Source organism: Nicotiana sylvestris, chromosome 9, assembly GCF_000393655.2.
Source record: "Nicotiana sylvestris chromosome 9, ASM39365v2, whole genome shotgun sequence".
Classification (NCBI taxonomy): Eukaryota; Viridiplantae; Streptophyta; class Magnoliopsida; order Solanales; family Solanaceae; genus Nicotiana; species Nicotiana sylvestris.
The window spans coordinates 55,692,551-55,718,825 of record NC_091065.1 but is presented as its reverse complement, the minus strand read 5'-3'; the positions used below and the strand labels follow the sequence as shown (position 1 = coordinate 55,718,825).

The window sequence follows — 26,275 nt, the reverse complement described above, 5'->3', positions numbered from 1 at the left end:
ACAGTTCAGATAATATCAAAGCGGTAAAAGCATCATTTAGCACATTAAGCCCAAACATGTAAAAATCACATAAAACCGAATATAACAATTTATCTAAGCTCAAATTCTGAACCCTGAACTAGAGATTCTGGGTTATGATCCCCAGTAGAGTTGCCAGAGCTATCACACCTCTTTTTTACCTACACCCCTCGTGAAGGGGCGTAAAGGGAGTTTTTCCAATTAAAGGACAATCGAAACGGGATTTATTATTTAATTCAGAGTCGCCACTTAGGAGATTTATGGTGTCCCAAGTCACCGGTTGGATTCCGAATCGAGGAAAAGATTGACTCTGTATAACAGTCCGCTAATCAGAAATACGAGTAAGGAATTCTGTTAACCCGGGAGAAGGTGTTAGGCATTCCCGAGTTCTGTGGTTCTAGCACGGTCGCTCAACTGTCATATTCGGCTTATTTATCTGATTTTAATACATGCTGAACCTGTGTGCAAATTTTAACTGTGTACCGCTTTTATTATTATCATTTTTACCTGGAATTGCAACATCGTGAAAATATATCTCGAACCACGTCACATCAATACACCCGTGGTTATTGACACACTTCAACTCTGTTGAGATTTGGATTTGGGTCACATAAATGTGCACCCGAGTTTAAGAAGATAGCATTATTAAGTACGCGCGTAAAGCGACTAGCGTATCATTATTTTGGGTAGGGCCGTGAAATTTTGCTAAATGGTCCATCCCGAAGTCTAAGTAATTTTACCAATACGTATAGAGGGCCCCGCAGCTGGTGTATTTTTGTTTGTCGAGGCTCGTCTCATTCATTATTTTTTAAAGGAATTTGCAACATCGTGGAAATGCATCTCGAACCACGTCACAATCAATGTACCCGTGATTAGCGACATATTTCGACTTCGTTGAGACTTGGATTTGGGTCACATAAATGTTCACCCGAGCTTAAGAGATTAAATTATTTAAAGCGTGCCGGAAGTGACTTGCGCGTTATTATCTTTTGGGGAAGGCCGTGAAATTCGCTAAACGGCACGTCTCTAAGTCTAAGTATTTTAAAAAATATATTTATTGAGGGCCCCGCAATTTTGTATTATTTTTTTTATTTTTTTATTCGGCGAGGCTCATCTCATTCTTATTGGAAAAGTCCTAATTAATTAACATTACAAAAACGGGCCTCATAGTTCAAGTCCGGATCCAAACGAAAGGACGAACCTTTTAATGTGAATCCACTACCCAATTTAAAAGCTCAGTCCATCCTTAAGTGCCAACATGCCATATCAGTCTTGGGCCCAAAGAGCCCAAGCCATAAAATTCGTGCAGGCCAACCGTGAATTTTCAGTGGCCCAAGGTGGGCCTAGGACTAACCTAGTTCAAATGAACAGGATCAAGCCGAGAAGATCGCGGGATAAGCATTTGCACACCACAATTACTCCAACTCTCCAGAGTGTGTTTACCAAATAGTAATAAAATACTACGACGTACGCTCGTTCAAATTAACTACTTATTCATATCCAATTATTATGACCAATTTGTTTAGTCAGTGCTAACAGTGCCTGATTATTTTGAACAAGTTACTGATGATGCCTACTGATATTACTAGCCTAAACTGTTGATGCCTACTGATATTAGGTTTAACTCGAAATCAAACTTGATGACCCATCATACATTTGCAACCCCAATCATGTTTCTGAATTTGACTTTTCAACAGAATAGTGTTATACTAAAGTGAGCACTATCTATACTAAAGCGGTTGCTAGATAACCATGAATTCAAGTAGTCCCAAATCAAACCAGCGCACATTCGAACATTCTGATGCTTCCGTTTCTAATTAAATTATTGTCCCTAACTAGTTGCCCACTTTGACATGAATCCCTTATAGCAGAACGAATCAAGAGTTCAAATAACTTCATCTAGTACTAATTGTTATGGTAAAGCAACTGACAACCTAGCAGCTCAAATTTTTAAACTAACAGCATGTCAACGGGAACATAGCGGTTCAGTAGCTCTTAATTACAATCCATGTGTATCCACTATTCACATAATACTAAACACATAATCAATATCGACTAGATATAATTAACTAACAACTAATCCAATTGTAAACAATAGGCAGCCTACAAATGAACACAAATCTGTGAATATTTCCATTTTTCAACTTCAAGGAGCTACATCAAGGCGATTCGAAAAGTGTACCTGGATTAGAAAAACAGGACAAGAAGAAGGAGAAGAGGATCAGCAGCAGTAGCAATACAACACAGCAGAACATCAAACAAACACTACGAGTACCAAACAGCAGGTACCAACAGCTAGTGACATACGCAACAGACCCAAGCGATAAACCAGAAATCCAGAAGTGTTTAAAACCCAACAGAATTACCAGAACTGACTCAAAACCAGCCTGAATAAACCCAAATTCACTAGAAAACCAACCAGGGAACCTCTGAGACTCTCACAATCAGAAATCAAGCTAGAAACATGCAACTCATCAAATGGAATTCTAATTTGACTTCAGGAAACTAATGCAACAGTAGGTTTTCTCAATCTTTTTCAAAGTCGGGCAGTGTGTGCCAATCTTTGGACTTTTTCTACTTGTTTTTGACTTCAACCCTTACTGCCCATTCAAAAAAAAGGTCCCCCCCCCCATGTCTCTCTCCAGATTTTTTTAGAATTAATCCTTTGTCAAAACTATGACCCCTAAATCTGTCCTAAGTGACTATATTTATAACCAAACACTAACCTTGCCCCTCAACTTTCAGAAGCACTTTGGGAAGAATTTTCCCACTAATTCTGCCCATCATCTCCTTTTAATTCCACTAGTATATGTTTTGTTCCCCACTACACTTGTCTTTTCTTTATTTAAAGTCAAATAGGTATGAGCACCTATTTCTTAATCCATTTTCTTTAAACCTTTCCCCCATCATTATGGCTTGTTCCCCATTAGCACTAAACAATTGTATTAGTTTAATGGTATTTTAGTACCCTACTGTCAGCCCACTTAAACTAGCCAATTTTCTGAACTTTTCAATCCCCAAACTACCCCCTTAACCCCTGTGTATTACTGTCATGCCCTAAACTTCAATCGATCTGTTTTCTAAGTTACAAACCTAACAACTAATTTTTTAACTGATCACTAAAGTACTACAACTATAACCAATTCACAATCCAATTCAAACAATGATTCAATTAGAATTGAAGTAGTACGAATCACATTGTTATCAGGTTATTTAATCAGAATTGAAGCATGTAAAACTAATCGACGACACTTATTCAATCGACTACACGAATTACAACTCATACAATCAATAGCAAATAAGAATCGAACAGGCACACAGGTGATTCGAATCGTATTGATAGAAAACAGGGATTCATAACAAAACTTAACTAATCGACGATACTTATTCAAATTGATTATATAGTTTTATCACATTCATTAACCATGACCAGAAAAAGTTCGACCAAACAAAGGGTCATTGAAGACGGACAGAATCAATCGACAAAAGAAAAATGAAAAGTCAATAAAACTAAACTAAATTAAATAGAATAAACAAACACAAAAATGGAACAAACGGGAAAGGGGGAAAATACCTCAAGACCTCGGGACCTGGACGACCCTGATTCAAACTCAAACTCGAACTGTTTGAGGTCGAACGGACCTTAATCGAGTGTTCTGAGAACACTCCGCCTAAGGTCAGTTAAACACCCAAATTCCTTTAAACTTCGGACAGAAACTAGTTTTGGTTTTCTAAGGTTCTTACGCTTCGATTTGGGGTTCGAGTGTTTCTAGCCAGATTCGATTCAAACCAAAGGTGGTTTGGGCACGATGGAGGTCATGGGATGCCAGGGTGTGAATTTGGGCTTGGTTGGGGGTATGTTCGAGTTTTGCTCGAATCTTCGATTGAAGATTCGAGAAGTTGGAGGTTGATTCGAGGCAAACGGTTAACAGATCCATAACGAGGGTGGTCAGGGGGTGCCTTGGTATGAGTTTGGGACTGGTTGGGGTGGGTTTCAAGTTTGCTCGAATCTTCGATTGAAGATTCGAGAAGCTACAGTCTAATTCGGGCAAAACGGTTAAGGGATTCGTGGAGAGGGTGGTTAGGTGCTCTAGGGGTGTTAGTTTCATGGTCATCGGCGTCGTTGTCGCCGGCTTTCAGGCGAAGGGGTTTTAGGGCGGCTAGGGTTTGGAGGGTTGTTTGGTTTGTCTCTGAAGGAGACGATGAACAGGGGTGTGGCTTAGCGGGGTGTGAGGTGAGAGGTTGGGTTTATATACGGAGGGGGTGGTCTAATCCTGGCTGTTGGATCAGGCACGATCAATGGCCTGGATCAGTTCATTTAAAGGAGATAGTGTCGTTTTGGGGTAGTACTGGGGCGGGGTCGATCCGGGGGCAAGTGGGTCGGGTTATGGGGATTGTTCTGAGGAGTTGGATCAATTGAAACGGGTGGCCTGGATCTATCAACTATATACAATGTCGTTTGGATATATCTGGGGATTGACTGGACCATTCGATCGAGTGAGATCAACGGCCCAGATTTTTCATGCCTAAACGGCATCGTTCCATCCGCCCTCAAGGCTGGCTGGGTTGGACCGGGCAAGAGGGTATTTGGACTGGGCCTGAACTCTCTTTTAAAATTGGCCCAGTCCGATTTTTCTCTTGTTTTCTTCTTTTTTTTCTATTTTCTTTTTTAATTCCCAAAACAAAAATTCTAAAATAAATTGTAAAGCCAAAATTATCCTACAAAATACTAATCAACCCTTAATAATAATTATCACACACAATTGAATATCAATTAGAAATAAAATCACACAATTTGATATTAAATGCTAAAAATGCAAAGTAAATTATTTTTTTGTGATTTTTCATTTTGTAAAACAAACTTGTTTGTTTAATTAATTACTAAATTGTAAAATTAAATCCTAAATGCACATGCAACGCATATTTTTTGTATTTTTCTAAATTAAAGTAGAAATAAACATGCACAGACAAAAAATACAAATAAATCACAAACAACACCAAACCATTTTATTTTGAATTTTTTTTTTTGGAGTAATTCTCATAGGGAAAAAATCATGTGCTCACAGCTGGCAATGAGGTATCCACAGTTGTTGGAGAATTTGATACCTCCTCTCGCCAAGAAGTATCAAGAACATCAGTAGTCGGCTCTCCGGTCTCCATCACAGTAGAGGGAAGAGGCATATCAACATCGGCTCCCACTAACCTTGGAGCCTCAGGACTCAGCTCGACATCATTCTCCATGATAATAGTCACTGTCTCACGCAGCGAAAAGTCCCCTTCTGTCGCGTCAATGGCTTGGGTGACTCCTTCACCAGCGTCTACGAACCTCCTCTTTCGAGGTTGAAGATCTCCATCACCAAGCAAAATTCCATCATCCTCGTCGATAAGATAATATAGAGGAGAGGCCAAAATCTCCACGGACGAAGTGGAAATAGAGTCGAGCGCAACAACAGGAGGAGCTGGGACAAAAAATAGGATTAGCTATAGTCGAAGCAGGGGTGGAAACCGAGGGCATAATAGCCTTTCTCTTCCGGGACGAGGGTGCGGAGGCTTTTGACCTTCTCATAGGCGTGGATGAAGCTAAGAAAAAATAAGGAAAGGGAAATCAGTGAAGGAAAACAAAAAGAAAGAGTTAAGATGCGGATGGTAAAAAGGAAATTACTAGTCGAAGGGAGAACATGCCCGAAATTCTTGAAAAAACTTGGCCATTCACAAATCCCTACGATGTGAGGGAGGAGCCGCTCGACCCAGTCAGAAACATGGGCGTCCAAAAGAGGAGGCGAGGTCTTGGCTGCAAAAGAAGAAGACGAGAAGTCAAAATTCAAGATCGAACACGGAGGAAAGATCAAAGCACTTACAAGTATAGTTCTAAGCCTCAGGAAAGCCATCGACATTGGTCACAGCGTCCTCGGTTCCAACATAAAAGAAGTTGAACCAAAATTAACGATTGGCCTTGTCATCCATGTTCACCACCAGGTATTTTCCCCCTCGATGGCGAAGGTTCAGCATTGTCCCTCTATAAAAACTAGGGGCGAATAGATGAATTAAATGTCACAGTGTCAATTCGATCCCAGCCAACTCAGCAAACTTGGGGAGCATATTTATGCTTTATAGACGTATGACGCGAGCTGAGCAGGGCAAACGTCGTAGTAACGACAGAACTCCTACACCAGTAGAAGGAGGGGGAAAGAGTAACTGACTTGGAAGGGGTAGGCGTAGAGGGCGCAATACCTAGGACGATGGACCTGTACTGTATCCCACTCATCCGGGGTCGACTCGATATGATCAGGGAGGCTGAATTTATCCCTAAGCTCCGCTAATTCCTTCACCGTCATTGCTGATCGAAAAGCTCCAGGTTTACCTCCGGTGATTTGGTGAAATCGGACCTGGAATCAGGGTTGTATGGGATTATATCCTCTACCAACAGGAAGATTCCATCCACAACATTGGCAGGAACACTCTCCTCAAATAAGGGGAAAGTCACTGCCAAAGGAGCAACACGACTCCCCTCGCCAACCTCAGAAGGTACCTTAGACATGGTTTAATGTAAAAAAAAAAAAAGAATAATAAGCAAGAGGGAATGAGGAACAGTGTAAGTCGCTGAAACAAATAGTAGAAAGAATTCTGCAAAGAAGATGAAAAAGAAGTTATTTCCTAAAGAGAGGAAAGAGTTTGGAAAAAGTCTCGAAGTAGACAAACCATCCTCTATTTATAAGGTTTGAGAGGCAACAAAATCAAAACGATGGATCATGATTATCATAAAAATCGAAACAAGAGAACCCATCAAGGGTCACACCTAAATCGATGCAACGCGTCGTGAATCATTATGACTTCATGACGTCATTTTTTCTCTTTGACCAGATGGCTCCAATAGACTTCCCGGGTAATTCAAAAAATTCAAAATATGCGGACCTCAAAAGGCCATGTAGCCCTATCTCCGCAACCACGGCCTCAACCAACTCCATAGAATTGTATCATGAACGACATTGTCCGCTCACCGACCTCGTCCGCGGGAACGACCTCGATAAATAGAGGGACTAACTGTACAGGTCAAAGTACGTCTTTAGTCGAAATGATTTTAGTAAGAAATTCCTAAGGCACCACGTGTCGAAGTAATCTAATTAGCATCAAAGGCCGTGGTCGAAGAGTCAGCATGATCGAAGTCGAGGAGTTGTCATCGAGGCCGAGGTCGAGCACCTTTGATAGAGTTATAACGACTATGTTCGAAATAGGAAATAAAAGAGAATCTTCTAATGAATATTCTCGACAGGTGTACTGTTAGGGTTTCTAGGAACATGTTCCCTATAAAAAGAAGAGACACAATGATGGGGGACATGTGATATTCATTTGTAAAAATATACATTGACTCTAAAGAGAGAATCAGATTTCATTGCAAGCATACTAACATTACCTTTTCACTAATATACTTGTCTACACTTTTCCACCATATCCAAGAATAACTCAGATATTCAAATGATTATCTATCACTCATCATTGTCAGAAAGAATATTCAATTACTTTCATCTGGTCTTGGGTGGCTTCTTTGCATTATTTACATAAAATGTCATTTATTGTTGTTCCTCAATATTTAATGTTATATTATTGCCTTTGATTTCTTGAATATTGATTATATGTTGCTGCTGCTATCAAAATATTCTTACGTGGTATTTATTACACTTTTGAGAACTCCATCTTTAAGATATCATTGTTAGCTAAGATTGACCCTCATTTATACTAATTTAATTGGTTGAACCAAGATCTATATTTTTGGTCAAATAATCCCTTTAAGAATTGAAGGGTGTAACTACATTCATCCAATTTTATGCTGACTAAGTAATTAATTGGTCAAATAAACATATCAAACTGTGTAATTATATCCAAATCTAATTCCAAGTGTAATTACAAGTCTCTTAATTACACTCAATTTTAGGCTAACCAAGTAATTAATTGATGAGATAAATATATCAAAGTGTGTAATTATACCTAAATCTAATTCCAAGGTGGCTTTCCAAACATGCTCTCAATGACTAAATAACAATTGATGCCAAAAATATGCAATTGGCAATTGCTCCCAGGTTTAACATATTCGGAATAGGAAATCCCAAGTCGTAAATACACTCTCACCTGTCCTCTTTCCCTCTCGAGTCAGCAATGCTCAGAACTCCACTTCACACTTGTCCGATTCTCCTTCTTCTTCCCATTCCACTCTCCTTGATATTGCACAAATAGAATAACCACATAATCGAACTCCCTTTAATTGCACACCCGTATTGTCCTATGAAATGGGAAGTAGCAGCGGAAGCGATGTGGAAGCAGGATTCGCGAAGCTACAAGGCGAAGATTTCGAGTATTACATGCAGACATACTCCATAATCCTCGGCCGTAACTCCAAGAAGTCAACGGTTGACGTTGACTTATCTTCCCTCGGCGGCGGAATGAACATCTCCCGCCACCACGCACGCATCTTCTATGACTTCCAACGGCGTCGCTTTGCCCTCGAAGTGTTAGGTAAAAACGGCTGTTTCGTTGAAGGTGTGCTTCATCTTCCCGGTAACCCTCCGGTAAAACTCGATTCGCAGGATTTACTTCAGATCGGAGATAAGGAGTTTTATTTTCTTCTTCCAATTCGGAGTATCTTAGGTGGGCCGATTGGGCCTAGCAGACATCATGTCAGTGTGAATTATCCAGTTGGGGGCTCTCCTATTGTGGGCCCCCATCATCCTCATCAGCAGCAACATGTGCCTTTGCCGCCGGCTGTGGGTTATGGTGGTGGGGTAGGGAAAAAGGGTTTGTTAAGAGGGAGGGAGTATTATGAGGAGGAGTATGATGACGATGACGGCGGGGAAGATGGTTCTGGAGCTAAGAAGATGAGGAGAGGGGATGGCATTGAGGGTGGTGGTGGTTATGGGTATGGTTCCGGTGGGAAGGCTACTATTTCTGGGCATTTAGGTAAGTAGTTTTATCAGTTTCATGGTGTTTATTTTCAATAAAAATACGTTCTTGATTGTTAATTTATCAACTTAGACGATATATATATATATATGAATGCTTTATTTGTTAACTATGATTGAGAATTGCCACAAAGGATTTGTGTTGCTTGTGAAGGATTAACATGTTAAAGACTCATCTTTATTGGATGTAAGTAGCTAGTAACTCATCTTTATTGGCTCTATAAGTGGCTATTTGAGAATTTCTGCTGTTAGGTGAACTGTGTTTCCCGAGAAGAGATTTTGTGTATAGGAGGTGTTTTTGTTTGTTGAATTACTATAGTCTTATTGATTAGATGCAGAAGAGATTTTCTTTCAGTCTATATGGTGATGGTTAGTTCTATGGATTTAGTTACTGCAGATGGAGTTTTAATGTATGTAAATATACTCAATTTTTAGAGTAGACCCTTGGTAATAGTACCCGGAGTGGAGCAAAGAGCTGTAGGGATTAGGTTTTAGACTTTTTTTGTGCTTACAGATGAAATAGACAGACTTATAAGTTTGCTGGTGTTATTAATGACTTTGTTCATGAAATTTGGTCTTTAGTGTTGTGAGTACGCTAGTGGAATTATGTGATCATGATAGGGAAAGCAACTTGATAGGATTGGTATAACGCGTATGAAAATCCATTATATCCTACGCTATTCAGGCTTTTTCAGGAATCAAAGCTCCATCAATGATCATATACCGTAAAAGACATTTTTCTCTTTGCCTTCTATTTCAAAGAACCTCCCTGCTAACTGGTTTTGATTTTGTGTTATTTCTTATTTTCTTTTTTGATATGTTAGACTCCAACCCCCTGAACCCTCCCATCCAGTGATAACCCTTTGTCCAAAAGTCAACAGTAGCACTTGCTCCACTCTGCCCCCTTGTCAACTTGAACATACCAATTCTTGGTTGGGTCATCTTCACTTGTCTGATTTAAGTGTTTTATTGGGGTGAAAGTTACCAAATATATTCCCTATCATGAGTGAAATCTTAGTTTCTCAGTTTATGAACTTAATTCCATCTCTATTGGCTTTGATTGCACCCAATGGAGTGGCCTAACGGTCAATAAAGTGGGTGCATACATTGGAGATCAAGGCTCAAATCTCAACAAAGACAAAAAACACTATGGTTTTTTTTTATTGGTCGAGGTGTGTGCAAGTTAGCCCGTACACCACCATAGGGGGAAATTTTTTTATTGGTTTTCAAAAGCTCTCCTTTCTAGCATATGGGTTTTGCATCATAACTTATATCAAATCCAGGTTTGAGGTTTCTTCTTTCCTGTTGACCTGATATTTGAACTCGGAAACTCAGAATCCTCAACCATCTTAAATCTTATATATATACTTAATAGAAGATTGCAGCAAGGTTGGCTCAGAATTTGTATATTTGAAAAGCAGCATCTTACTTAGAACTCCAATCTGATTTACCAAAACTAAATGAACCTCCCGTTCAGTTTAGAAAAATAAAATACTTGGAACGTTCTGCCAAATTATGTCACCATGTAGACCTCCCTGATGTCAACCTCTGTCACTGAGTTTTTTTGTATCAACTTCTATTTTCGATTCAACTCTCGTAATATTTTTTGTTTAAAGGCTGTCTTTAGCATCCAGATGAGTAGACGTCATGCCGCCCCTTTCATCTCTATCTGTGCCCGCTTACGACCCTCTCCCTCGCCCCTAGCCCTGTCAGCTCCTCCTCACATCCCATCCTTTGCTATGAGGCATTAAACTTCTAAGGACACTTGACATGCACTCACTATCATTATAGCTAATATGTATGGATAAATATACCGCCATAACAAAAAGAACAATGAATAGTTGAAACATTTAATGCTATATGAGGATGCAATATAGGATGAGCACTTGGAAAGTTTGAATTAATAAGAGGAAGCAATCTATTTCCTTGAATTACACGATCTGATAATAGTATTCATGTAACTCTTTTCTTTATTGTTCGAGAAAGCTCATTCTGGATGGGCTGTTCCTTCTATCATTCTTTGGAGAGGAGTCGGTTTTCATGATAATGCAAAGCTAACCCTAGAAATCGGATATTACTCAGCTGTCTTTACTCAGATATTTCTTATCAAAGCAGGAGATTTGTTTCAGGCGATGTCAAACCAAAAGCTATTTCCATTCTATTTTATACAGTTGTCCTCTGCTAGATTTTCATGCTTCTATGATTTTCTTAGTAGATAAATGTAGATGTAAAGCTTATACCCATTAAATGGAACTTAGTATCTGAATATGGAACTTGTTTGGCCAAAAACTTCTTGCAGATAAGAAGATTGAGGGAAGATCACGTGTTGACCGAGATGCTGACAATCAACAGCTCATGCAGTTAGAAGAAAAGGATGTTGTATCATCTGTGGCAAATGTGCTTTCGGACCTCTGTGGGCCGGGAGAATGGATGCCAATGGAGAAGCTTCATACTGAGGTAACTTCAATATTATACATCTTTTGTCACAGAAATGCCAATTTGTTATTAAGTGAAGACTATATTGTTTGTTTGCACTTTGATTCTGTCAAGAGGTGGAACTCTTCCGCCTCTAATGGATGTAATGACATCATATTCGATAGGGGTGCGGATTTATAGGTCGGATTCTTCATCACATAAATTTAGGATTCGAGAGTATGTGGAGGTCGAATATTAAGGTTGTAGGTTAGGAGGAAGTTGCTAATATTTCTACGACGCACCCGAGTAGGACTAGACAGTTAGGATTTAGTTTTAGGATGCTAGTGGTTATCTACTGATGCATGGCTTTATCTACTGGTTACTATTGTACTTTCCATCTATTACGTATTTTCTATATTGCTGTTATTTTATTATGACTCTATTGATGGTACTAATATATCATATCTTGTCGTCTTTTTGAGCTGAGGGTCTCCTGGAAACAATCTCTCTGCCCTCGGGGTAAAGGTAAGGTCTGCGTACAAGAGATTCAGCATAGGTACCACCTCCTCAACCTGCAAGCCCTTTCTACAAATAGGGTTGAAAATGATGTTTTCCCACTCACAAGTAACATCTCTATCCATCAAAATTATATTAGCAGGAAGCTCAATCTCAAAGGCCATTATCACGGTCAAAAGTAGATTCTGTTTCCCGTGAATCCCTTCCCTTTCTAAAGCAGCAATATTTGCAAAAATGTTGAAACCTTTTCTGATTCCCCTGTACATGGTGCAATCATCAAGACCATTCTCCTGAATCCCGACCACCATTGATAGAACTACACACCAAGTCTTCATATATTGACCTTACTCCATATTCCCTACTTGATTATTAAGCTGTTAAAGCCATTTACCTAATTGGGCTTTGATTAAACACATATGAAGATCTTATACCTAGTCAAGAGTCTGACGATTAATAATGTTATGGTTTCTTTGCGTGTTAGGCATGCAGTGGTGAACTTCTGGTACAGCTTTTTATTTGGAAAAGAAAAGAGCAGATTTATAGTTGTATGCTTTCCCTCATTCTTTATAACCTTGACGAGGTTTTGCTTAATTATGGTTGAAGTTGCTGTTCTACTTTGTTGACAATTTGATTGCATTTTGTCTTCTCTCTAAACAGATCCCATAGAGTATTATATTTTGTCTTTCCATCATGTATCAAATATCATTTCCTGCTTCATGTTCATGGTAGTTGTGGGAAATTTTTGCTCCTGCTCAGCTTTTTGTTAGACTGTAGATTTTTTAAGTTAGAGTTGGATTTTTGGCTAATGACAAGCTTATGCTTTTGCAGTTGGTGGAACACTTTGGCAATACCTGGCATCATAGTCGTGTGAGGAGATACTTAACATCTGAGGACTATCCTAGCCCTGAAGCCAAATCAAAGCCATGGTATGGATTGCTGATGCTTTTAAGAAAATACCCGGAGCATTTTGTCATCAATACGCGGTCCAAGGGACGGGTGACTTTGGAGTTTGTTTCTCTTGTCTCACTACTTTCATGAGAGCTTATAAGAATTTTAATCATTTAGTTGTAATTTAGCTTTAAGTAGGGTGTGAAATATGGGTCCTGAAACATCGCTGTGAATTTCGATACTGGAGATCAAATTTGTCGATGACATGTACTTGTGGTTACTGCTGTTTTTAGGTCTAATTTACTGATGCAACACACTTCTTGTTGTAAGCACGTAATTTTTGACACGCACAACTTTTAAAAGTAGTATTTTAATTTTTTTTTTACTTATTTTCATTTTTAATAGGATTTCAGTCAACTTTTAATTTTAATTTTCTAACATAAGTTTAATAATACAAAAATAGTTTTATGATATTTCTTCTCTTATTATATATCTTTTTATTTATTTAAGCTTATTAGTATTTTATAATGATAATATTTTAATTTTTACCATTACTGTAACATAGTATTCTATACATTTTTTAACATTTGAAAAGACACATTCATTTTAATATATAGTTCACTTTAATAGTTTATTCTTATTAACTAAGATTAATTAATATATTTTGGTAGTATTTTTATTTTTATTTTTGTTCAATGAGAAAGAATTGAATTTGAACCAATTGGGAACTCGTTTTCGGATTTTAGTGGCCTAGCAAGATAAAGGTCCATTCTTCCCAATCTCTTTTAGCTCAAATCCTTTTCTCACCCATCAAACCCCTCCCTTAATCGTAGCCATTGATCTATTTTGATCCAATGGCCCATGTCAATTCTCCTAACCACATAAAATTTTAACCTACCTCAAACCCTAAATCCATCTTCGAACCTAGCGACCCTCCTCCAATTCCAGCCGCCGACCTCACAATTGACCAAGCCTTCAGCGAACTTTAGCCGCCACTCCAAACAGAAACGAAAAATAGGGAGAGCTTCAGCCGCAGATCACGCAAAAAAGAGGGACTCTGACTCTTTCCTCTTCTTCCTCGCGAAAAGCAGCCCCAAACACCCAACTCTCCAGACCCAACCACAAACACACACACACACACACACACACACAATGGGACAGGCAGAGAGTAAAGAACGGGAAAGGGGGGATAGAGATTGAGAGGGATTAACTTTTTTTTATAGATGGAGTCCAAGAAACGGAGAGGAGTTTAGACAGAGAAATTGGGTTGAAAAGCTAGATTTTCTGAAAAAGGTTTTGGGTTCAATCCTTGGCTTCGAAATTTGGAGAAGTTGTCCAAACTATGTTCAAAGTTTCAGTTCTCTTTTGGATTTCAAAAGAAGAGAAATACACAAAAAGACGTCTCTATTTTAGGATGAGTTAGATTTCAGATTGGCTTTCAGTAAATATGCAAAAATATTTAGTTTCTTCTTTTAATTTTTAATTTCAAAGTAAGAGTTAGTGTTGGAGTTTAAGGAGAAGAAATACCAAAAATATATCTTAGTTTCTTCCCCTTTCGTTTTCGGTTTCAAACCAAGAATTGCGATCAAGATTGAAGTCTATTTGAGTTCGTTTAGTCGAGCTGTCGTTCGAGGTTGAAAGTCGCAGTTTCCCTTGGCGTTTTCATTCCTGGTCTGTCGAGGTCATCAAAAGGTCCATCTCTTCTCCTCTCTTTCATTAATCCATAGATATACTTATTTCCGTAAGTTTTAACCTGCTATGATTTTAATTTTGGTTAGCTTCACTATTACTTTGTTTAATTTATTTTTTGAATGGTTGAATTAATCTGTTATGATTTTGATCTTGGTTAGCTTCACTGAATTATGTTTTGTAAGATCTGTTTTATACATTTGAGAATGAAGACATGAAAGAATTTTGAATGGAAATGGCGATACTTTGAAGGGTTGGGTCGGGGAAATAATCTATGAAAATCGAAACTGGCTCTTGGTCATAAACTGTGAATCAAATTTAATATCATTTTATTTTATTCTTATTATTTTTATTCTCTAGGAGTATGTTTAGGCTGTTATCACTTGGGTAGGCAAGCTTTAGGATTTTGTTTGAGTTTTGAGATAAGAGGTTATTCCCTTTAGTTTATTATTTTATCCGGAGAATGTCCCGTAGAATATATATATATATATAGTGAATGTAATTGGAGGCCATGACAGGCATCATGGAATGAGCGTAGTGTAGACAATTAGTATTTTCTTCTTATTTTTTTTCTTTTATGTAGGAGGGGACAACCTCGAGCCTCTTGTATATTTATCTTGATTTTGTGTGCTTTTGCCTCAATTAGAGTATTCCTAAAAGCAGATTTGATCATATATGCAACCGTACTAGTTACGGGACTCGAGGAATGACTAATACCTTCTCCCCGAGTCAAATAAACCCCCTTATCTAGAATCTCTGGTGCAGTCAGTTTTAGAGTCAAACATGTTTTGAAGGAAAACTATTTTTAAAACGGTAACCTGGCACACTGAAACCAAATGTCATGTGGCGACTCTAAAAAATTCTTCGAAACGCAATCTTTTGTCACTTTGAATTTGAAAATCCTTTTGAGCTTCAGAAAATCACTTTTTATTATTTTAAAGGGGTTAGTGAAGTAAAAAGGGGGGGGGGGAAGTGACAACTTTGGCGACTCTGCTGGGGAGTTGCAGGTCCGAGCTGATACTTGATCTTGTTGGCTTTTTAGGATATTCGGTTGAGGTGTTTGTTTTTTTTTTATTTTCTTTGTTTGGTTTGTTTGTTTTTTTTCCTGTTTTTGTTGTTTATTTGTTTATCGCTTTTCCTTATATGTTTACTGCTTTATAACTGTCATCATTTGCACAAACATGGGTCTTCTTTCTGTACAAGTCTTCCGGAGTACATTTGAGTGTACACAGCCTTTTCGTGAGTCACCCGTGTCTTTAGGGGGTGGCGTGGGAGTAGGGCTGCTTATCGAGCGGATTGAGCGGTTATTTACTGTTAATAGTTTGGCTTATCGGTTATCGACTTTTAAATGTATTAATGCGCTAGCCATCCGATAAGATATCGGGCGGATTGGTATCGATTTAGCTCTTATTGGGCGGTTATTGGGTAATTTATTGGCCTAATTCAATATACACACGAAGCACTTTTATATATGACTTTTAAGAATATATTGTGTTGTTATAGCACTTAAGCAGAAGCCTTTCCATGCACTTCATATGTTGAATTTTCGTTTTATACCACTGTGTCTCAACTTAGTTCTGCTTCTTTTAGATGCATATAAATTTATAAATTAAGCAGTTACTAATATGAATATTGTACCTATATAACTTTCCATGTCGGTTTTCACTTTGTCATTTACCATAAATTTGACATTGAACTTTACGCAATGAACTCTTTGGCAGAGTAGGGGGTGTCCACTTACTGGAGGCACCAGTGCTTCATCCGGTAACTACTTTGTAAAACACAAATTTACTAATTGCGTTATATATGAACTTTTTGCCTTTTGTAAAGTAATTAACAAGGATTATGTTACATATTTTCATAATTCTGATTATTTAGGAATTAGGCGTTAGAAATTAGAGATAGAGTACCGGAAGAGTGGAAGACTGAAGTGGAAGGGTTTTTGATATTTAATATATATATATATATATATATATATATATTCTTAACGGGTTAACGGATTATCCGTTAAGAAAATTGAATAATCCACCCCTAAACCGATAAGTCGTAAATGAAAAAATTTCAATCCGTTCCCCTTTCGTTAAACCGTTAACCTGATACCAACAAGCCATTAAGCTTCGATTTCGGTTCGGTTTTCGGTTTCGGTTTGGTTTTGAACACCCCTACGTGGGAGCGTGAAGTGGGCAGACAGCTAGAGCAGCCGCCATTGACCACGTGCCGCCCCGAATTGCATTGTCTAATGAACCCCAAATTTAGGTCAGTCTTTAGGTTATTCTTATTTGCATCATATCATTTAGACCTTGCAGGGCTCGGTCCGAGGTATCGTGTCCCTTTGTATGAGGCCTATCCAAATTACGTCAAAGCGAACCCGTGACCCAAAAAGACATTTAATCATCCCTATGTGTTACATGCTGCATTCTTTAAAGGGAAAAAGATCATTTGTCAGACCAATGTTTGTTGGGTACGAATGAGAAGAAAAGAGGGTCAAGTATAAAAATGAAGCAAGTAGGGCCCATTTTGTTTTTCTTTCACAATTTTTTCAAAAAAAAATGAAAAATTAAAGAAAATTTCCAAAAAGATTTTACATCTTCACACCATTTTTACAAAAAAAATTAATAAAGAAGCAACTCATTTTTCAAATATAATTGACCATTTTATAAGTCTTTTCAATTTTGGCCAATCTTCCCGAACTACGCAAACCTGATTCTCGTCTTTCGGGGGAAATACATAGGCAGCTCATATAGGGTCCGATCTTCCTAGTAAGTCTTAAGTTCTTGGCTTCGGGTGTCGTTGCCAAATCTTGCATGTCTAGCCGCATTTGGCCACATTGGTCATTTTGCAAAATAGGGATATTTTCTCAAAGTGGCTTGTTATCCCATGTCTTAGAGCCATAAGTCCACAACAAGGTGTCCACTCAGTTTTAAGGTCCATCCCTATTGAATTTGCATGTCTAGCCACTTTTGGCCACATCGGTCATGCTTGCAAAATGGGGGTCATTTTCGTGAAAGTGGTTCAGTAACTCATGTCATAGAATCTTGAGTCCTAAACTAGGTATAATATTACTTTAAGGCTCGTCCTTGTTGAATATGCATCTCTAGTCGCGTTTGGCCTTATCGGCCATTTTTGTGAAATGGGTCATTTTTGCGAATTAATTTATAGGGCCATAATTATTGGCAGTTTGAAGCCATATAAGCCTTAGTGAGGTATTTCTATATCTTTGAGGTCACCTTTGTTGAGTTTGCACTAATATCCACCCTTGGCCACGTAAGCCATTTTGCAAAAATAGCCCGATCATGTCTTGCATGTGTCTAATAGGAGGTGTTGTGGTCTCACATAGTGTCTCGAGTCACTAATCTATTTGGTTTTATTTTTTTCATTCAGGTATGGATTCATTTACCAGAGCTCGAACATGACAGATACCCGAGGACCATCGCATTTGGGAGCTTGTTTGAGGAAACTTTTCGTGTTTGGAGTCTACTTTTGTGGTGTTTTTCTTTTTACTTTCTAGTCTTGTCTAGTAGTATTCTTGCTTTTAGTTGGTGTCAGATTTTGTCGTAGTATAGTTGAGATTGTCGAGTCTCTCGTTATTCCTGTTTTGTATTTGAAAATTAAAAAAAAAGTTATAAATGAAAAATCCAAAAAGATTTTGTTTTTAGTTTATTTTGTTCATTACTTTTCCAGAACTACGCTTGGTCTGATTCATGTGGAACATGATACGTAGACAACCTACATTGGGTTCGATCGAATCATTTTTAAAATTAAAACAAAAAAGAATGAAGTTGTGGGATGTAAGAAATGAGAGGAAAGGAAAGAGTAATAATCAGAAAGAAAAAGAGAGGAAAGAAAATAAAAAATCAAGGAATGCTAAAAAGGAAAATAAAGAGGAAAAGGGCAAGGAGAGTAAAATTGGGATGATGCCAAGATGACTTTCGTATCCTCGAAGTCATTTTAGAATCGATAATTGTGATTAGGTGCATTGCATATAATATGATATTATTTGCTATTAAATTCCCTAACGCTAACGCGATGACTTCATTTTGTTCTTCTTTGTTATTTTCATTACAGCAGAATGGTGGTTGGTTTGCGGTTCTTAAACTGGTAACTCTTCCCTACAACATAAAGTCGAAAAGCAATGGCAGAAGACAACGGAATTGAGTTGGTTGATATTGGTGCCCAAAAGCAATTGGTTGAACGAGAAACTTGGTTGGTTGAAGAGGTAAGGATGTTAAGACAACACATGGTGGACATGTATCAGTCTTGGATGACTGGTAAGGCACCACCCCCGCCACCACCTAGCTTCCTAGATGCTACCACACCCAAGCTCCGGTTGTAGTGTCAGATGATCCACCATATTCTCCAGATTTCCCTGCTTATCATAACTTTCTTAACCTCTCTAGTAACTCCATCTGAGGGGTTATTACAGTGAATGAGAAGTGTTGGTAGGAAAGATGAGTTGTTGATGGCGTATTTCAGTGAGAGCTTGAGTGGGACAACCTTAGAATGGTATACTCGTCAAAATATCAGTAAGTGATATGTATAAGATGACATGGCTCAAAATTTTGTTCGACACTCAGTACAATATAGACATTATCCCAGACCGCTCCTCCCTATCTAAGATGGAAAAGAAACCCGAGGAAAGTTTTTAGGGAGTTTGGGCTCAGATGGAGGGAACAAGCTGCTCGGGTCAGTCCCCCGATTGATGAAGAAGAGATGGTTAAGCTTTTCCTACAAGCTTAGGGACCCACCTACTTCAGTTATTTGATCCCAGTTTTACGTAAACCTTTCAATGATGTAGTAAAAATGGGGGAGATGGTAGAAGAAGGAATCAAGTCAGGAAAAATCATGAGCTATTCTGCATTGAAAGATACTGCGAAAGACATTCAGAACATCTTAGTAAATTTTGGGGGGAAGAAAGAGAAATAGAAAGACGTTGTTGAGCCCCAAAAACAACAAGATCCAGTGGGCATTCTTACTCAACGCTTTCAGCCTCAATATCGACTCCATGAATATCCTCGTACTCCAGATAATCCTCCCCAATGCTATTTCTCTCCAAAGAATCCCCAAAGTTATACATCACCTTCCTAGTACTCTGTCCATAATGCACCACCATATGCTCCATCTCATCAAGACCCGCAATGGCCTGTACCACTTCCATAAATTCTTACCCACCTCTACAAGCATATCAACTACCTACCCGCAAGAGGTTCCAACCGAGGTCCGCGTACAAAAGGAAAAGTCTTCACTCCTATTGGAGAATCATATGCTAGTTTGTTCCAAAAGTTGAGGCAATCAGACATGTTGAAGCCGATTCAGATAAAAATATCGAACCCACCTCCAAAGAATTTTAATTATTCTCAAAGGTGCGCATATTGTTCTAATGCCACAGGGCATAGCATAGAAGGATGTTGGAATTTGAAAAGAGCAGTCCAGAAACTTATTGATGCAGGTGATATTATCATGCAAAATCCAGATGCGACGAATACTAGCCAACGTTCATTGCTTGTTTATCATGAGACACATATGGTGGGCATGATTTGTGTTGAAAAGGAATATGAGAACTCTTCTGAGTTCCATGGAGGGACACTTGTCGCAAAGTTTTCAGCGCTATCAGTCTCGATTCCAGAAGTTGATCTTAACAATGAGTTGGCAAAAGGGACCCAAAAACTATTTGCTAAGGTCGATGTGATGGAGACTTGCGAAGGTCCTGGTAATGTCGATGTGCGACTTAGTGGCTAAGATGTCGAGCTTAGTAATTGGAAAGACATTCATTCTTTGCTAGCTAGGGAGGAGTTTTGGTGGTTTATTTTATTATCATTTTTGTTGTCCGGATTATTTCAGGGTTTAAATCCGGATATTGTCTTGTGGCTCAAATCCTTCTTTCTTTTATTTTGCCTAGTTCGTTTAGTCGTAATAACTCGTCTAGTGTTATCTAGAATTGTTCCAGGGTTGTAACCGAAGTTTATTTTTCTTGTTTTGTTTTTCAAACTCCTTCACCATCTGTCTAATGCAATCTCCTGTTTTCTATTATTTCTAGTCAGTTTTTGTTTAGTTCTCTTTTCCTTTTTACAGTTCTTTTCACTGTAACTCTAGTGACATGACATGCACGTGAAATTCTTATTCTGGTCTTAAAAGTTAGTCTAATCATGAAACAATGAAACGAGGTTTGAACATGACAGGGACATTTGGAGGAAATAAATAAAGATTTGGACATTTTGTGATTATTTAAAGCCCGAATTGTGTGAAACTGGGCCAAATATTTTGTGAAGTTAATAGGACGACAAGAATTTGTTACAAGAGAGCGCTTCCCAGACAATTTGAAGCAAGCAACTTTGAGTTTAAGTACATCTCAAGTTACAAGATAAAGCCAAGGGAGTTTGTCCCAAACTGACAGAGGACATCCATTGTGAAGAAGAAATCACCCAACAATAGCTCTGTACTTGACAAGGCACTAAATAAAAGGTGGAAGGCATATCTGTGATATCGATGTCGATGCTGCAAAAGAAATGTTATGCATGATCTTCATTTTTCATCTTCAAGTTGCATGTGTTATAATTGGCATTTTCAGAGATTGGGAGGTCCTCTTTCAGCTATCCAAACACTTTATACCCTTCGGTACCCTTTTGAGCCTCTGTTGATTTCTTTGACCTCCCCTCTTTCGAAATTAAGTTAGAGTCATTTTTAAAAAAAATCATGTTCCCATAAGGTTTGTTTTAGAAGGTTTACCACAAAAGAAAAATAGAAAAAAATGAAAAGAAAAGCAAAAGAGATAAAAGAAGTCAAAAAGAAAAAAAGACGAAAAAGAAAAAAAGAAGAAAAATAAAAAATAGCAAAAACAAATAATATTCCTTTGAACTATGTTCAACCTGATTCTTGTCACCACAAGATACGTAGGCTGCCTTACGGTTCGGTCGCACCAAATAAAATATTTCATAACCCCACGAAGTCAAGAGTGGGGCAATGTTTCTTAGAAATTCCATCTAAAAATACAGAATCAAATTCTCTTGTTTTAGAAAATGGGGTAGAGTTTTAAATTAGATTCCAAAAGTTGTAAATAAATTAACCTTGTTGTCTTAGTTATTTTGAGCCTTTATGATATCCTTTCTTTCTAACCCTGTCCAAAAGCCACATTACAATCCAAAAAAGACTTCCAGATAATCTTTGAAAGTACTGAGTTAGACATGCCAGGAGTATATGATATTTCTACCATGGTTAATGCCTTGTCATCTGCAGAATCAGAGGAAAAAAGAAGAAAAGAACAAAATAAGAGAGTCTTAATGGTGAAAACGCTCATGGGCACCATAAGGCGACGGTGAGTTGAGAGAAAGAACAAGGAGAGTCTTGATGTTGAAAATATTTTCGGGCACTACAAGTCGAATAAGGATCGTGAATCAGATAGGATAGGTGGAGCATTGAAGCCTAGTCTCACAGCTTGGAGGTATAACAAGAGTTGAACATTAGACTTACTTGACAAATTAGGCCACTTAATCCAAAAATGCATGTCATGGTCATTAGAGTTGATATCCACATTTGATAAGTTCCACTTCGTAATTTTCTTGTTAGATATCATCTCTTTCCATTGTCCCCTTACTAGGCTCATCTTGCTTTGTTTAAGTCCACTTTTTGAGTCTGTTTGGTCAGAACAAGTGAGAAATGACTTCAAAATTTGCTATCAGCTTTCCAATAAAGTGAAGTCTGACTAGCACATCAAAGTGGCATAAGTTAGAGAAGAGTAGTATGCGAACTGAGTTAGTAACAATTGACGTGCTTTGGAATTCATGCAAAATGCAAAGGTTCGGTAAATGTCACACAATGCAACAGATAGAGCGTATTGGGCTTAAACGGATCAAAAATGTTTTCTATGATAAGGGTTGACAGAAAAGTGGTTAGCCAATAACAAGCAAGATCTTCCAAGTTGAAATCAAAGTTATCATGGCAAGTGAAGGAGAAATCGCCCTCAAGATCCAGGCCACAAACCAACTACCATGTTTTAAACTCACAAGTTTTCTTTGTTTGAAACAGGTACGAAGACTATGTCCGAATCAAAGTTTGGAAGCTTGAATTTTTTTAGGTGTCGTGCCCAAATTTTGTTAGCACAAAGGCTGTTTGAGAAGGTTTTTACTTGCTAGGTATTCCCCTATTTGAGAAGATCATTACCTCTCAATAATTTTCCTTATTTGAAAAGGCCATTACCTTCTAGGCATTTTTCCTAGTGGAGAAGAACCGTACCTCCTAGGCATTCTCCCTAGTCGGAAGAGTCTTTAGTTTTCCTTAAGTTCAAGGGTCCCACCTGGAAAATAGGGTCAGTTTTTTTCTTAAGTTGTTAGTCTTTAGTTTTTCTTGAGTTCAGGGGTCCCATCTGGAAAATAGGGTTAGTTTATAGTTCCTTAAGTCGTTAATCTTTAGTTTTCCTTAAGTTCAGGGGTCCCACCTGAAAATAAGGCCAGTTTTTAGTTTTCTTAAGTCGTTAATCTTTAGTTTTCCTTAAGTTCAGGTGTCCCACCTGGAGAATAGGGTCAATTTTAGTTTCCTTAAGTTTTTAACCTTTAGCTTTCCTTGAGTTCAAGGGTCCCTCTTGGAAAATAGGGTCAGTTTTTAGTTCTTTTTAGCTTTCCTTAAGTTCGTTTAACGACCCAACTGGTCATTTTGAACATTTGCACTTCGCTCGCCAGTGCTGAGGCATGAATAGCCCCGTATGATGTATTATGACTTATATAAATTGTTGATTTTGGTTTTCAGGATAATCGGAATAGATTTGGAAGAACAATTGTTAGCTTGAAGTTTTAAATTTGAAAGGTTTGACCAAGTCTTGACTTTTTAGTATTTGATCTCTGATTTGAATTTTTATGATTTGGTTAGCTCCGTTAGGTGATTTTGGACTTGGGAGCGCATCCGGAATGTATTTTGGAGGTCCGTGGAAGAATTAAGCTTGAATTGACGAAGTTGGAAATTTGGCATTTTTCGGTCGGCAGTGGAAATCTTGATATCGGGATTGGAATGGAATTCCAAAAATTAGAGTAGGTCTGTTGTGTCATTTGGGACGTGTGTGCAAAATTTCAGGTCATTCGGATGAGGTTTGATAGACTTTTTGATCGAATTCGGAAGTTTTGAAATCCTTAGGCTTGAATCCGAGGGTGATTTGATATTTTGATGTTGTTTTGAGCATTCCGAAGGTTGGAACAAGTTTGAATGATGTTATGGGATATGTCGGCATGTTTGGTTGAGGTCCCAAGGGCCTCGGGTGAGTTTCGGGTGGTTAACGGACCAATTCTTGGTTTTGAGTGTTAGGAGATTTTGCTGGTTTTCTATTGCAGAAAGGTTGTTCATCGCGTTCGCGGAAGGGCCTCGCGTTCGCAAAAAGTGTTTTATGAGATGGTAAATTTTATTCTTCGTGTTCGCGAAGGTTGATCTGAGTATACATCACGTTCGCGAGTGGGTTATCGCGTTCACGTAGAAGGATTTCTGGGTCAGAGGCAATTTTGCTTCGCGAACGCGAGGGAGCTACCGCGTTCGCAAAGGGTTAAATCTGGGCAGTTGTGTTAAATATTAAAATCGAGGGTTTGAACCCATTTATCATATTTTGGGCTAGAGACCACGAAATTGGGCGATTGTTTAAGGAAATTTTAGAGAGGTGGTTGAGGTAAGTGATTTTCACTTGTTTTTGGTTAAATTCCATGATTATGTCTTGATTTTCATCATCTAAATTGGAAATTGGGGTGTAAAATTGGGAGAAAATGGAAGAGAATTAAAGAGTTTGATTTGAAGATTTGAGGGACCATTTGATGTCGGATTTTGATGAATTTTGTATGTATAGACTTGTGAGTGAATGTGTTTTCTATTTTTGTGATTTTTGTCAGATTTCGAGACATGGGCCCGGGGGACGGGTTTGGCCAATTTCGAGATTTTGAGTTTAATTTGATAATTTTCGCGTGAGCTTTGTCCCTTTAGCTTCTATTGATGCTATAATATTGATTTTGGATAGATTCGGGGCGATTTATGGCCGAGTCGAGCGGTAAGGGCATTGCGAAGTTGATTTTTCGTCAGGTTCAAGGTAAGTAATGATTGTAAATGTTGACCTGAGGGTATGAAACCCCGAATTTCACATCGTTGTGCAACTTTGAGGTGATGCACACGCTAGATGACGAGCGTGAGGGCATGCATCATTGGGGATTGTGACTTGGTCCGTCCCGTATGACTATTAAGTCACGTATTTGATACTATTGTGTTTTGGAAAGTATTATTATGTTTGAGCTGAATGCCATATTTGGGCCTCGTGCCAACTGTTTGGACCCTTAGGGGCTTTTTACTACTATTCCTTATTGTTTTGACTTAATATTTGTATTCAATCATGCTGTGTTTTACTGATTTCATAAATGAGCCTTATTTACCTAGTTTTGATGCTATAAATGATATTTTGGGGTGAATGCCCTATTTATGGATCGGGCTGCACGCCGCAGCGATATAGCGCTTGGGCTGTAGGAGCCCCTCTGGAATCTGCACACCCCAGTGAGCACAGTCGACTATATATATATGGATTGGGTTGCACGCCGCAACGGTTATTATAAGGTACCTATTGAGCGTGAGTGTTGAGTGTGAGCGTTGATTAATGGGAGTTGAGTCATGAGTGACCGAGAGACTTGCCGATGGGCTATATATACATATATGCGAGTGATGCTTTGCTTGAGAGGCTTGTTATGAAATTACTATTTTCACTCCTCCTTAAAGTGAGTCTCTATTGAATATGTTGATTAAATTACTGATTTCACTCATCTTTATATTGAGCCTCTATTGAAAATGTTAAACAAATATTTTGAACAACTTTCATTTAAACTGCAGTTTTTACGAGATGTTCGGAATTTAATTATTGATTTGATTTTGTTATTTCCACTGAGATTTTCATGTTATGAGATGTATATGAGTACCTGAGAGGTTTGCCCGAGGGGCTGTTTATGATTTATGTTTGCCTGAGAACTATATACGAACTATGTTTTGCCTAGGGGCCGATTATGATTTTCATCACTTTCACTATAAATTACATTGAACCTCTACTGAAATGGTTAGAAAGACATTTTTCAAAGGATTTTTACTGAAATTGGAATTTAACAAGATGATTTGATTTGTATGCTATTTGGGAAACATACTGTACTCACTGTGGTGCTATGACATTGTTTACGTGATTTCTTACTGCTCAGTCTTTATTTACTTTTATTATTTACTGAGTTGGTGTACTCACCTTACTCCCTGCACCTTGTGTGCAGATTCAGGTATTTCTGAACCCGGTGGCGGGTGTTGATTACTCAGTGGCAGGGTCATCGATGTTAGCAAGGTAGCTGCCCGGCGTTCCCAGCCCTGCTGTTCTCCCTCTTATCTTCCTTAGACTGTTTTAGTATATTTTTAGACTCTTCGTTGTATTCAGGCCTTAGTAGATGCTCGTGACTTGTGACACCTCGATGTCGGACTTGTGTTATATTTTTGCACTGGTTCTTTAGACTCATATTATGAGATTTTGTTAATTAATGGCTTAAAAATGACTTTCATAGAATAATAGTTTGATTTGGGAATTGTGTCGGCTGGCCTAGTTTCACGATAGGCGCCATCACGACTGGGTCGTTTTTAGGGTCGTGACAGTTCAGGGGTCCCGATTGGAAAATAGGATTAGCTTTTAGTTTTCTTAAGTTGTTAGTCTTTAGTTTTTATTGATTTCAGGTGTCCCGCCTGGAGAATAGGGTCAGTTTTAGTTTCCTTAAGTTTTAATCTCTAGTTTTTCTCGAGTTCAGGGGTCCCGCCTGGAGAATAGGGTC

At 38.4% G+C, this 26,275-nt stretch overlaps 1 protein-coding gene across 1 annotated transcript; it reads left to right on the top strand.

The window, feature by feature from the left end:
- The first annotated feature begins 8,081 nt into the window (after positions 1 to 8,081).
- Positions 8,082 to 13,102, top strand: LOC104221117 (transcriptional activator FHA1-like). Its single transcript, XM_009772110.2, has 3 exons — positions 8,082 to 8,967; positions 11,269 to 11,426; positions 12,729 to 13,102. The coding sequence occupies exons 1-3, from the start codon at positions 8,301 to 8,303 to the stop codon at positions 12,936 to 12,938; spliced, it is 1,035 nt and encodes a 344-aa protein (XP_009770412.1). The 5' UTR covers positions 8,082 to 8,300; the 3' UTR covers positions 12,939 to 13,102.
- The last annotated feature ends 13,173 nt before the right edge of the window (positions 13,103 to 26,275 follow it).